The 15,163-nt window shown below is 42.9% G+C and overlaps 1 protein-coding gene across 2 annotated transcripts in view; it reads right to left on the bottom strand.

The window, feature by feature from the left end:
- Grem2 (gremlin 2, DAN family BMP antagonist) overlaps positions 1-15,163 on the bottom strand; it is a 99,707-nt gene continuing 84,544 nt past the window's right edge. For both annotated transcript variants that reach the window (XM_052737702.1, XM_052737703.1), the window contains one exon: positions 1-3,434. In XM_052737702.1, the coding sequence (XP_052593662.1) occupies positions 2,927-3,434 (508 nt within the window). In that variant the 3' untranslated portion in view covers positions 1-2,926. The remainder of the gene's footprint in view (positions 3,435-15,163) is intronic.

The raw sequence follows: 15,163 nt of genomic DNA on the forward strand, positions 1-15,163 counted from the left end.
TTTTATGAAGATTTTTATGTTTTATTGATCATTGCATTTCTTAAATGGCAGATAATTCAACTTGCAGGAAAATGACAACACTGTGAAACTGAGACGTGTTTAAATTAAGAAACGTTGAAATCCATGGAAAGTCAACGTAAAACTAAGCAAAACTCAACACAGTTTCAGGCTTATGTAAGACATGAGTTTGGTGCACTGGCTACAAGAGAGATAAGACTTACAGTGGACTTCTGTGCAGCAGTTTCTCAGAGTGTTCTCATTCAGCATTTCTTATTCCGGGAACACTGTGAGTACATTCTGTGTTCAGCTGGTGGGTGATTTGGAAAAGGCTAGAAGCTCCTATAGACTGGGACCAAGAGCCATCCCCACCAATTCTGCTTGTTCAATGCTTGTTTCTGATTCTCCGAGACGATCCTAAGCCCCCAAGGATAGTTTGTGACATGGGCCAGGGGTGAACTCCTAGAGGCTGGATAAATGCACTCTGAGTGCACCAAGAAAGATCCTTTGCTACCCAAGGATACAAGTGCAGAATTTAGCTTTTATGGCACATGACACCTGGATCACATATAATCCTAGAGTATCTTTATTTGTTCTATAACTTAATAGTATACCTATAAAATAATTACATTATACTTATAGCTTTTCTTCATTTATAAACAAGACAAAATTTAAATACAATTTGAGCCACTCAAAGGTAAACATTATACAAACAATAACCCAAGAAGTAGCCTCAGACCACAGCGTATCATATTGTTTTCATGGGTACACCCATGACTGGGATCAAAAAGAGTGCTAACGTGTATACTTGGTGGGTTGCTAGCTTAACTCCTCCTCTGCTTGTGTGGATCCTGTTAATAAAATGATGTGGGTTGGCCTTGCAGCTGGGTGTGAGACTCTCCTCCTCTACCTTCTTGCTATACTTCATCATCCTCCATTAAGGAAACTCAGATGTCCTTCACAGCTTCTCTGCTGCGTCGTATTCCGCTCTGGCTCTAGCTTGAGGTTTTCTACTGAAAGTGAAATTGCAGCTCTGACCTTGGCCACCCTCTTCACTTTCTGCCTTCATCCCAGGTGTTTCAGTACTCTGCATTTTCTCCATTCTTCTTGTTTCTCTCTCCTGATTCCAGGCTGTGCACTACCATTTCTGAAGCTAATCTCCCCTTCAGAACCACACGATCTGTGCTCAGGGTTTACTGTGTTGCAGAAGTAAATAAACCAGAAAACTTGCACTGCAACGCAGGCAAGAGAGTCATTGGCACCCCTTCCCAACCCCAGCTCACCCCAATCCTCTTTTCTAGGTGGCACGCTGGAGAGCCAGCACCACTATTAGGTGTCCGGAAGCCTGAGTCCCAGAGCAGCTTATGGACAGTCTCTCTCACACCAGGAAACCCACTCTTGGGCAAGAGCATGCACTTAGAAATTACCTACTAAAGAATATTCATATTCTGATTCCCACCAACGGCCTCTTCTCATTCACATTTGTCAGATTCCATACATGTCATTCACAGGGACCATTGCACAAAGAGATTGAACTTGAGTGTAATTTTGGAAGAAGACAAATTAATGTCCTCACATCAAAAGACCACACTACAGAGACTTCAACAACTCATCACAAAGTTGAAAGGTGACCTAGGTTTCTTGATATTTTTAGAAGTCTATTCTTTGGAAAGGAAGCTATTTTCTGAGTTTAACTACATTACTACCATCTATATTTACCTTTTATTTCTGCCTGTGCCACAATGTGTCTCAATTCCATATATTCTTAAATGACATTTAATAGAAAATATTTTTGCTTAGTGTTATGGCAGTGAAGACAATACCAGGTCTCATTTCACATGTGTGCATCAAGCACTGCCACTTCCCAATGACTCCTCTGTATACACCATCTGTCCCAATTCAATTTCTACACTATGCTGCAATGCTTTAGTGTCTTTGGTGATATCATATTCAAAGTAAAATCACGACATGTCCCTCCTCCCTGTTCAATCTGATAAAAGGTATGTGGCAGTGAATGGCTGTCCTGGCAGTATTTCTCAGTAAAATACCTTTTCTATAGATCACTCCCTGCTCTACTCTCTCTTCAGAATGGTGCTGCAAAGCCAGAGTCCAAACACGTGAGTTGATACATGAATAAGTCGATAATACTTTTAACAGCTTTTTACACAATGGATCAATCATAAAACTGACATTAATACAGAGACCTTTTGTGTGGTGACAGGCTAATGGCGTGTGCACCAGAGTTCATCTTGAGTCCACAGATGGGGCCTGTGAGGAGCAAGAAAAGAGGTGGTGTCTAGGGGTGTGGAGCGTCTGGCCTGCGGAGTACAGTTCCTAGGGAAGTCATTTCCTGATCCACTTAGCTCGCCTTGTCCTTGTAGGTATCAGGTTTGTTTGGAGACCCCCTTAAGGGTGAGCATCTCCTTTATGGATGCTGCCCATATCGGCATCACAACAGCTGTAGAGCCCGGCAGCTCCCAGATCAGAAGAATGAATGCCCACACCACAGAGGTCTGGTGGCCAACAGAAGTTTGCGACAGAAGAGTGGTGCATTCTTCACCAGGAAGGGTCGAGCTGGAGTGTAAGATGTGGCCAGGGAAAGGCTGGCTTTTCCACATGGTGGAAACGTCAATCCCGGATTGACAGTGCATCACCTGAAAAGTCCTGTCTAGTTTCTGAGAGTGTTTTCCAACATCTTCTGCGCCCGATCCACAGCCTGGATTTGGAAACATGAGTGCGGCCCGGGGTGGATCTGGGACATGTCGACTTGCGGTCCACATTTGTGACAAGGACACTGTTAGCCCTAAGAGATGCATTTGCTGCTGACAGGGACACCAGGCAGAGTGTGAGTGAGCTCGACAGAAGTGGTGGTGGTGTGACCCAGGGGCAAGGATGCTCAGGGTTGAGCTGCATCTTTGCCCTGGTGAGTTCACTGCTTGTCAGAGTCACTCAGGTTCACGGACATGCACCGACAATGCTTCACTTTCTGGATTTTCTTGATTCGGAAAGGTGGGTCGAGCCCGGGGCAGTCAAGCTCCACGATGACCGAGGTGACACGCTGGGGCTTGCAGAAGGCGCAGGATTGGAAGGAGTCCTCCTCCTTCTTCACGTGCCGTGGGATGTAGAAGGAGTTGCATTGGCCATAGCAGAAGCGGTTGAGGATGGTGCGGCTGCGGCATCCCTCTTCGCTCACTGTCTGCCGCAGCGGCTGCGTCTTGCACCAGTCACTCTTGAGGTACTTGCGCTCGGTGACCACGAGGGCCTCCTGGCTGGAGGCCAGCACCTCCTTGATCTGGTGATGCCATCTCTCCGAGTTGTTGCTGCTGCCATCCTTGTACGGTGAGGGGATGGCGCCCGCAGGCCGGTTCTTTCGGGCTTCAGCTACCTTTACCAGCATAGCCACTAGCAGCAAGGTCAGTGAGAGCTTCCAGAACATCCTGCCAAGAGAAAACAGTTGGTTGAGAAGGGTTATCTAGTGACCATCCATCTTTCCTCTTAATGTTTATGGCTGGACTCTCAGAGACATTGAAGTCTGACAATACTGTTAAGTACCACAGGAGGCAACTGTGACTATGATACACAGTACCCAACAGCAAGTACATTATAGCACTATTGGGAGAAGGCTGTGATGTGGTTTGAATGGGAAGCATCCCTCATAGCTTATGATGTTTGAACACTTAGGTCCCAACTGGTAAGGCTTCAGTGATGGAGTGAGTCCCTGGGGGATAGCCAGTGCTACTTCGTGTCTGCTCTTTCCTCCCTCACTGCTGAAGAGCATTACTTGTGTTCCTACAACCATCCCTTCACTGTAGAGGCAGGCCACATCCCTTCTTACACTGTAAGCCAAAATAAACCCTTCCTGCTTTAAGAGATGGCTAAGTTGGGCATTTTGTCACAAGAAAAAGATCATTGATATAGCGGTAAGTTGAATGATTGCAGAAAAATTAAAACCGGTAGTGTTGACATAGCCCAAAGCCAAGGTACATTAGCAGCAATAACAGCACCCAGCGTTTACTCTATGGGTGAGCACAGTGTGAGTTAATGCTGCCTTTACTGCTTGCCCTTTGAGCCTCTTTACAGCTCATTTGAGTCTTGAAATAGTCTTAGACTTTACCTACTGTTGATTTCCTGCTTTATAATGAAGTAAAGTGAGGTCCACAGATTTTTGAGCCCTTGGTCCCAGATTGTGTTCTTTAAATTCTAAGCTCATACAGTCATTTAGCATTAGAATAACTACAATTTATTGGTTCTCAAGATATATCAGAATATTTTCTGTTTCTTTTCATGTGTAAATGTAATTAATAACCAGAGTTGCATTAAGTAGGTATGACTGGTTTCCCAATTTCATGGATGAGGAAACAGGCTTGGAAAGGCTATGCAACTTGCCAAAATCACAAAGCCTGTATGGGAAGCATTGGAATCTAGGCATCCCAGCTCTGTCATTGAGGCGTCCATGAATGTAGCTATCTCTCTCTTATACAGTTCTGTTAAAATGCCTATGCTAAATCACAGTGTGTATCACCGTTACTAGTCCAGGTCTAAGTGACAAATGACTTTGTACAACATTCCAAAGATGACTCCTTTGTTCCTGGAGAACTGATCCTAGCGTAAACACTACCAGAAGCTCTGTCAATACCAGTATTTTCCTGTTACAGTTGTGTGGTCAGACATCCCTCAGATTCCATGTGAGTGCCCCAAAGTTTGCATGTGGTGGATCCTTTAAGAGGTAAAACCTGGTAGGAAGCATTTTAAGTAATTGTGGATATGCCCTTGAAAGAGAGTGTGGGACCAGTGTCTGTCTCCTCCTCCTCTTCTTCCCTGCTTTTTCTCTCTTTAATTAATTTATTTATTTTACATCCTGATTCAGTTTCCCCTCCCTCCTCTCCACCTAGTCCCTTCCCCTCTCCTCCCCACTGCCTCCCCCTTCCCCACCCACTCCTCCTCCATTTCTATTCAGAAAAGGGCAGTCCTCCCATGGATAGCGACAAAACACGGCATGTCAAGTTGTAGTAAGACGAAGCACCTTGCCTTGTATTAAGGCTGGGCAAGGCAACCCAGTATGAGGAATAGGGTCCCCAAAACCAGCAAAAGAGTCAGGAACAGCTGTTAGGCATCCCACAAGAAGATCAAGCTACATGACTGTCAGATATATGCAGAGGGCCTAGGTTAGTCCAATGCAAACTACAGACCAACATCTGAACCCACAGGACCCTCAGCTACTTCAGAGGCCACACACAGACATAGCCAGAACTTCAGCCCCAAACTTGTGCATCAACCCCCTGCTGGACCTGAGGTCATCCAAGACATCAGAAGTCCAGCCCCCAATGGGGACGGAGACTCTCTACTTCACCTCAGGTCATGGGATCCAGAAGACCAAAGAGGAAACAGAAACTAAGGAAAAAAACATCCACCCAATAAAGACAAATCCAGAAATTGGTACCTAGACCTATAATCACTCCAAATCCAGATGCCTCAACATAAGTGTAAGACACAAATGACAATAGCCAGGGCAATATGTCACCACCAGAGACCAGCCACCCCACGACAACAAGCTGCCTTCTCTCTCTTTCATTTCTGGGCTGCAATAAAGTAAACAGCTCTCTCTGCCACACACCCTTCCTTTGACCTGGCACTTCTCCATGGATTCATCTACGCAGTTAAACCTTCCAAACTGTGAGCCAAAGCAAACCTTTCTTTCTTTTACATTATCTCAAGTACTTCGTTTCAGTAAAAGAAAACTAACCAATGATGAGACCCATGGTCACAGAGATGTGAAAGTATGGGGGAAATGCACCTATTGTGCTTGGAGATGAAGCAGGAAGAGTCCAGGTCATTCGAAGTCTAGGGCAGAGGAGTCTCTCAAAATCTGGAAAGGACAGGCTGAGGAGATGGCTTTGTGGGGAAGGTGCTTCCTGTGAAAGCATGAAGACTTGGGGTTAGAGCCACAGAAATGGTGTAAAGAAAACCTTGGCATAGAGGCATACACCTGTGATTCCAGGATAGAGGGCAGAGAAAGGAGGAACCAGGGCTTACTGGGTAGCCGATCTAGCTAATCACTGAGCCCCAGGTTCAGTGAGATCCATTCTCAAAAGATAAGGTAGGGAAGAAAAATCCAAAAAGAATGTGTCCTGGTGGTGGTGTTACCAGAAACACTGGGTAATATGTTAGAGAGTGTGGATGACATTGACCAACAGGAAGGAACATTGAAGAACCAAGAGAGGGGAGAAAAGGGTTTGCTTTTTCCTGTTATAAAAACATTTGTACACCACAATTATTAAAATTTTAAGTCCAAGCTTCTTTTAAGGGCTCTTCTCACGCCTCCTTGGTTCCACACATGAAATGTTATGTGAATCCGGCCACACTTCCAGCAGCCCCATGGCAAGAGTTGAGACTTGGATTTGCTCAGCTTATTGTATCTGTGGAGTGATTTGTGATCTCAATAGCCTCTTAAAAGGAGAGTCTTTGGGTTCTATTTTAATAATTTCCAAACTTATTAACATTCTGAGTAAACAAAACCAAAAGTTTTCAAATCTCAGCCAGGAAAGATTTATGATCAGCCTCGTCCTCTGCTCCTAGCTCCAACAAAGGCTTATGGTGGACTCTTGGTAGGCTCAAAGTGCATACTTTCTCCTTCAGCAGCTTCTCACTGTTGTCAGGGAGAAGAGAGCTAAAACATGCTCAGATCGATTTGGGGCAGAAACTCTTCGTGTGAACAATATTCAATGTGGTGATTAGTAACAGGCGTTCTTTGAACACTTTAAAAGCGCATGCAAACATCTGGCATCCACCCCTGGAAGCTGTGCCTCCCAAGAACTGAGGAAGTAAAGCAAACTTCCATTTTTAGGAAAGGGAAAGATACTGATGAAATTTGAACAACTGGAGCCAAGTCTGGCTCTCCTCTCCTCTCTCTCTCTCTCTCTCTCTCTCTCTCTCTCTCTCTCTCTCTCTCTCTCTCTCTGTCTCTCTCTGTCTCTCTGTCTCTGTCTCTGTCTCTATCTCTCTGTCATATATCTCATTTCTCCTTCACATGTAGCAATAAGAAGCTGGCCAAGGACTTGGCATCCCAGTGCCAGAACAACAGGTAAGCCAGTTGCTTACCTCTTTGGCTACAATGACTCCTGGGAGGTGTCCTTATTACTTTAGGGACAGCTGAGCCAGCTGCTGCCACTAACACCTACTCTGCTGGCCCTTGGTCCTGTAAGGGTCACAGGAGGAGAGAAGGTGCACATCTCTGTCTTCAGTTTATCACCCATCCCACACACATGTCAGGGGGCCAACAGGGACCTCCATTTAGCATTTCCGTGCTGTCTGAACCCCTTTTCTGTTCAGAGAAATGACTGGCATATAACCACCTCTCAGGAATGCTGCTAAGATTGCCAGTAATGACAGCACAAGGATACTTCATTTGACTCTCACATCTTGTGTTTGGCTTGTATCAGAAGAAACTCATAAATAACTCCTGTTGGTTTTATTAACCATCCTTCTGGCCTGACAATGTTGTCAATTTGCAAAGTGTGCCAGGACTATAAAAGCTGATGGCCTAAGCAGACTAGGTTGGCCAAAGTGGACTGTAGAAAAAGAGAGCTTGGTAGTGGAAGTATTTCCCCTAAGTGAACGCCCTTGGGCCTGACCTTTGAATCCAGAGCAGCCTACCACCTAGGCAGCCAAAGAATAACAAGTCCTTTCTATCAGCTCTTCATAGAAGGGTCAAGACTGAAGACAGGCTGTACGACAGGAAACTTCTGATTTCTAGAAAAAGGTAGAGCAGCGCTGAGTCACTGGGTATATGCAGATGAGCCACAGCCAGAGGTGCAGTGCAGCTGGCCACTTCACTCTCGGACTGACCTTGCTGGATTTTAGACATCAGGGCAAGACTGAATTGGATTGTGTAGGAGTCGAGAACAGAATGAGGCCAGAACATTTTCTGTATCCAAAGAATTCCAGAACACCCAGGAAGGATGAAGGAAAGCATCTGAGATAGACTTCTCCACTACCCCCATGAGGCAGCCTCAAACCAAGCAAAACAATGCAAACCCAAACCCCCAACCATGTTAATCACCAGAGATTGTTGTTTATAGGTTTTCTATAGCCACAGCTTCAACAACCAAAGGTACTTCATCTGTAATTTTGAGTCTTATACTGGGAAGGTAATGTTTAGTTCCTTGTCTAACTCTCTAGAGACCCATTCAGATTTCCTTGGTCTCCAAGATCACCCTTTGCTTGGGGTTGCTTGTTGCTGAAACAGCTTATCTCCCCATGACAACTCTAAACTGAGGCAAACTATGGCCCATGGGGCCAAACCAAACCCAAGGCTCTGTTTTGTAAAGAAGCTTGTGTTGGAACATGGCACACCCTCTCATTTATCTTTCAACTATGGCTGCATTTGTATTGTAAGGGCAGAATGAGTCCTGGAGGCAGTGATCATGATGCCCACAATGTCAAAGAATAGTCATTATGTGGCCTCTTACAGAAAAGCTTAGCAGAGGTCTGCCTCAAACCCCACCTATCCAATTTAGCTGTTATCTTCTTTGTGTTACGTTCTTTGGCCACACAAAGTGGCCTTCTTTCAAAATTTCTAACTGTTTAATATTTCATAGAGAGAGATAGAAAAGACAATAAACCCTATGTGACAATCACCAAGATGAAAACAGTATTGCCATTTCTCATCTTTATTTTATAGTCTCAATTTTGAAAAAAAAAATATGAGTATATAGAGAGACAACCTTACAGATCCCTCCGGTAACTCCTTCTGAATGTCCTCACTGAGATGACCAGCATTCTGCCCTCGGTATGCTTCTTACCATTCACTGCTTGTGTTTTAGCTTATGTTGTACGCATGAGTAGTTTTTGAGAGTGTATAAAACTTCTTTACTTAAATAGCGTCACCCTCTACTTTCCATTTCAGAATTACATGCTTGAGATTTTACACCCGTGGGTACTTGCAGACATCTGTTCATCCCTCTGCTGACTATTAAAAGGAATCATATCCTTTCCTCTAACTGAGAGAATGCAGGGGCACTTCTGCTTGTCCTTTGTAGCCAATAATGCTACACAGAACACTTTTAATATCTGTTTATTTAGGCCTGCCGGTTGCAGATTTTTACAGGAGACATGGGGCAAATGCTGGGTCACAGGTTGTGCTCAGCTTGAACTGGACTGGCTTCCATAAGTTGCTTTCCAAGTGCTGATGCCAGCATTCTTTCCCCGGGGTAAAATGTGGGTCCCTGCTGCTGCATGTACTTGCAAACACTTGGTGTTACCACATGTAACTTTTGCCTGTCTGAAGAAACAAATGTGAAAGGATATCTTCCTGTTAATTTGCATGTCTCTGATTATAAGGCACATCAAGTTCAAGCACAGTGGTCCTCTGGCTACAAAGGAGTGACTGCAATTCGCTTGAAGCCAGAGGAGTTGAAATATTGTGAGAGGCAAATTCAGAAGTCCTAACTATAAATCTCTAAAGTGTCATGAAAAGACTCAGCAGTGGCTAGCAATTTCAAAGCAGAAATATCAAGGCATCCCACATGATACAAGACTTTGAAATCCAAATGGATTAATTTACTTTTCCAAGTGACATTGTCTGGGCTGAACTGACCATCATCTCATCCCAGGAAAAATTATATCATGCTTATAAAAAGATTTTTCAATCAAAGAAAATACAATGTATGGTTATGTATTTTTGACTTATGGATATCAAAGGTATCAAAGTAATCAAAGATCTTAATCTCTGAGGCAAGTGCTAGGATATATTCAGGATAGGCAATACAACCCCAAGGCAATATGGCAGCAAACTGTTATATTCCATAAGGGAGTGGAGGAGAGAGCTCTGTGGCAGCTGTGGCATATATAGACAGGAGTGGTTTCTGTTTAGGACCCATGCATCAGAATGGGAAGGATCATAGATTTCTGGACCTTGAGCTGCCAACACATGACCCAACATGGCTCACTGCTGGTTTCCTCCAGATTTCCTTAGATAAAACGGTGTTAATTATCACCACTAGACCATGTTATTGAGGAGGAGAGTAGAGCTGACATCAAGTCACTCTCCAAGAGGTCCCCGTGAGTTTCATTTGAAAGGAAGTGTAGTGCCATCTGAGAAGGGTTTTGTAGCCAGTGCTGCTGTTCTCCCAGACACCGGACAGGGACAGTCCCTGTTAACTTCTTTTTAGATAAGGCGTTTAGGCTGATGCCCAAGAGGCAGGCCACAGCACACGGACTGCGCTCAGCAGTGTCTTCCCCACCTGCCAGGATGGTACTCTTCTTTCCAGATTGCTTTTCCCTGGGCACATAGGATAGACTTTCCGGTGTACATATCCATAAAAGTCAGAAAGGCCTGTCTATGACGCTTTAAACAGAGCAGTGCTTGCCAGTTCACTCTTTTTTTTTTTTTTTTTTTGCGCAAACAGTTCAGTTCTACATATCAGCCACGGATTCCCTTCTTCTTCCCCCTCCCGCCCCCCTCACCTTCCCCCAAGCCCACCCCCTATTCCCACCTCCTCCAGGGCAAAGCCTCCCCCGCCTGGACTGAGTCTGCCAGTTCACTCTTACTTCCAGCTGCTTGGTTTTGCTACATCACGGTTTTCAGGAACGACAACAGTTCATGGTCATGTTTGATAAAGGTGAACCCCCCTGTTACTTTCTTCAGAGTTCATGAGGGTCTGCATCTACTTTCTCTTGGCATTTTTCTATTGTTTCCCCTTCTTTCTTTGCTCTCCTCAATGGGTTGAAGTTCCTCCATAAGAACTTAATTTTCATAATCTCATCTTATTCCTCATCCATGCTTTTGACTTCAGCCAGCAGCCCTCTGCTCATGATTCTCAGATACTATGCCCAACTGCCCACCAAGCACTCTCCACGTCTCCTAGAATCCTAGGTTCCATATGTCCTGTGACTCTTCAATCCTTTCCCAGCATCTGCTGCTATCCTGTCTGGTCTAATCTCAGTGAATGACTCAGCATTTTTCTTTAAGCCAGCAAGCTGTGACTACTAATTTACTGCTTCAAAATTTACAATTTCCCTCCCTAGAAGAACCACACTTAGGTTCAGGCATTGGATTCTAAGTTCACCAAAAACCTTCCACCTACCATGTTGTGGAAAGTTGGTTCAAGCCAATGAATTCGCCCATCTCTTTTCAGTTAATTGGTCTTGACATGGATAGTGGTACACCTCTGGGATTTTTTTTCCTAGATGAAAAGAGACCTGCCAGGAGAAATTACTAGTGCCTTTTTTTTAAATGCAAGGATTTGATGCTGTCCTAGTAGCATTAACTGGCAACTTGACCCAGTATAGACTCACTTGAAAAGACAGTCTTCATTGATTAATATCAGGTTGGCCTATGGGCATGTCTGTGAGGCATTTTCTTGATTATTGGTATAAGAAGCCCCAACTCCCTATGGGGTACCATTCCCTAAGCATAGACTATGGCCTGGGACTAAGTAAGAAATGAATTCTTTCTTCCCCTTCATTGCTTTGGTAAAATTTGTCACAGCAACAGAATGAGATTGGAACAATGCCCCAGGCTGTGGAATCCCCCTCAAGGGTATGCATGTAAAGCAGTAGCAGATTTCTATATTATAGAACACAACAGCAGTATTTCTGATTGTATTGATAGGCTCATGAATCCAGGCAGGTTTGGTTACTACCTGCCGGCCCCTGTGCTTGATATTTGCAAGATCAGTCTTCAATTTTTAAATCACATTGGTTTGCTGGAAATTTGAACCTATTTTCTCATATATGAAATCCATTGGCAACACTCTCCCATGTCTCACCTCTAGCCATCCCTTTGATCCTGGTCCTTGTCTCCTGACCTTGACAGTAGTCTCCTCACTGGCCTCCTGTTCCCCATTCTCAGATTGAGCTCCCAGACACCTACCAGAACAAAAATTCTAACTCTGAAAATTTCCCATCACAAATTCAACTTCTTCAGTAATTGGCATAGGCCTCCGGGGATCTTTTTCCCTTTCTCGTCTCATTGAATGGCATCTCTTGACCTTTTACTTTATATGTGAAACTCACAAATCTACGTGTTCAACCCTATGCAAGGTTGCTTTCAATTTCTAAACATCTGTAAAGCTATTTCTCTTTACTATTTTTATTATTTTTATGCCGATGTCTTTCCTAGGGTTACTGTGAGTCATTGGGTGTTATTTGAATATTATTTTCATTGTGAAATCATTCATGTTTCCTAAATCATCTTTGTTTCCTGTGTTCTTCATTGTTTTTATAATTGCTTAGTTACAGCCAACAGGCACTACATAGCCACTATATACACATTTTCTGCCCTATATGAATGTAGATAATTGGAAAATAAGGATATTTAATCTTTGTTCCCACAGCCATTTATGATGGCTATAGAGAATGGTTTGGAACGTTTATTTATGTGTGATGAAAGACTGACTGAGTGATTGGATTTTACCTCTATTTGATAAATGTAGTTTATTGGTTTTTGGAGACAGGGTCTCATGTACCTCAGGCTGACCTCAGATACTTCTGTGCTGTTCAGTTTGGTCTTACACTTCTGATCCTTTTGCCTCCCAAGTGCAAGGTTTACAGGCATATGGACCACGCCCTGGTAGATGTAGCTTCTTAATGTTATTTTAAAAACCATACATAGGAGATTGAGGCTGGGTTGAGTTTTCAGTAGAAATGATACCTGTTACACAGTCTTCAGCTGGTAAGTTAGTACATATCTAGCTATCAAACCTAAAAATAAACACTTTCAAAAATTTCTTCAAGCCATTGCCTGTGATTCAGCACTCAGTGTTTTGCAGCTTCTTTTCTCCTTCCATTTTAGACTGCTGTCTATTCTTCCTTATTCCTTAGACCTCTGACCTCATGTTCTTCGCAATCTCTCCTCTAGGGATTACAGCAACTCTGCTTGCCACCTCTTCTTAAGCAGGTATCTGGTCAGTCCCTACAGGTGCTCAGGATGGTGTGTATTAATGGGAAGACAAGTAGCGATCAGTATGCAAACCCTCAAGCTCCATTTGTTGCTTCTCTCCTAGGATATTGGATAGGAAATGTCCCTATTTTGAAACGAGCAGGTTCTTCCTCCTGCCCATTTGAGTATCCCCTCCTGTCCCATTGACAACAGAAAGAGATTGCTTCCATCCTGCTTGGTCTCCTTTTATTTTCTAGAAATAAGCAGCATTCATTCACAAAGCACACGGAACAAAAACATCTCCTCTGTAAAGAGGTAAGTCACTGAAGTGCAAAATTCTAGGTTTAATAACTAGTTACTAAGTTCATAGCATATTTATGATATTTGATTAACTCCTGTTATTCACTAAAATAATTAATCCATAGGAAATTTTTTTTAATATTTTAAGCTTTATGGCCACTGAATAAAAGGTAAAGCTTATATATCTACTTCCTTTCACCAGAAAGAATAACAATAAAAAGTAAAAGACTTACAAGTATAAAACCTACTAGGAAAGCTAGAGTGAAATACAAATTTAAGGAGAAAAAGAGATTATATAACATTTTCTTTAAAAGAATATTTTATATGTACTTGAAAAACATGTAATAATACACATGAAATACGGTATTTAGAGACCTTTAAAGGTGGTAAGAAGAAGGATGTTAGTTTGCAACACTCAATTTGTGATATTCTTTAAATGACACTCACTGCAAATTTTGGATGTCAACTAAAAAACCACAGGTTATATTTAGAAATAACAATGTTGGAGAGTCATACATACAATAACTCACACAGAAGTCTATTATTACATTGCATAAATATGAGTAGTGCATTAATAATGCTGGGCAAGAACCATAAGTCACCCTCCATCTCTTTGGTTCATAAAAAATTTATATCCATATATAAATGTTAGGAAAAGCTGACGCTCCATTCCTCTCAGATTCATTCTCTCACGTCTCTCAAATTCTGCAACCTCTCTTCCCTGATAGTCTTTCAAAATACTTAGTTGGCTAATGGGTCTGAAGAGAACTGGAAAACCCTGTATTAAGTAATCTAATTGAAACAAGAAGTCTGGTTTGGTTGGTGTTACTTCTCGGGCATTCTGCCTCCTTCCAGTTAGCTGCTATTGACAACTGATGCTGAATTCAGACAAATTGGAGGGCAAATCCAAGGCTCTGGACCAAAGAAAACAAACATAATCAGAGACAACCAGGAGACTTGAAACATGCCAGTGTGGATAGAGCTATGGAAAAACTGAAGAAAAAAGTGTTGAAAACACATTAACAATTAATACTAAGAGTAAAATAACTCTCTATTTACATATCCTCAGTAGGTGGCACTTTTGTTAAAACTGTATGCATTAACTGACCTATTTATTCATTGTCCATGCTCTGTGAACCTCCATAAGGGTTGATACGCAAAGGGAATTAATAGCATCCTGGATCAAGAACATGGTTACAGTAACCTTGGAAATAGGAAACGATGTGATTGGGTTTTTGAAAGAGCCATGAAATCAGAACTGCTGACCTGAATCAAGGGCCTACAGGGAGAGAAAGGAAGGGAAAATTTTAGAAAGTTGTGTTTTAATAGACCCAAGAATAAGCAAAAAAAGAAAATCTAGTTATTTACATCAGCCAGTTGGATATTATGGGGTAGAGCTGAGTGTTTACTGTAAGAGATCAGAAAAGAGCTGTTCCATGAGGAACATATAGTGCATATAGGAAGTCTATATGCACTAAGAAAGAAAATTCCAGGCTGAGATAGGCAGCAGGAAGTGGAGCTATAGTTCTGTCTGGCTACATAAGGGCAGGAAGAATGGGTTGCCTGTAAAGCAGAAGAGAACTGGGTGAGGATGTAGGTAGATCTATGGGACAAACAGCTGTTGTGGGGTATTTGTACACTGTGTGAAAGTGTATTGTTGTGACTGGTATAATAAAAAGCTGAATGGCCAATAGCTAGGCAGGAGATATAGGTGGGATTTCCGGGGAGAGAAAGGAAGAGGAAGAGGAATCAAGGCAAGTGGGAGATGCCAGGAGACACGGAGAGGAAACAGGATGGAAGAGGGGTAATGCCATGTGATAGAGTATAGATTAATATAAACGGTTTTATATATAGGCTAGTTAGGAACAAGCCTAAGCTAGGGGCCAAGCTTTCATCATTATTTTTGAGCTGGCAGCCCAAAGAAAAATCTGACTACGAACAATCTTGTCATTGCAGTGCAGAAAGGAAACCCAGCAGGATGACCTT

This window comes from Peromyscus californicus, unplaced genomic scaffold (assembly GCF_007827085.1).
Source record: "Peromyscus californicus insignis strain IS unplaced genomic scaffold, ASM782708v3 Scaffold_14__1_contigs__length_90479793_seg_2, whole genome shotgun sequence".
NCBI lineage: Eukaryota > Metazoa > Chordata > Mammalia > Rodentia > Cricetidae > Peromyscus > Peromyscus californicus.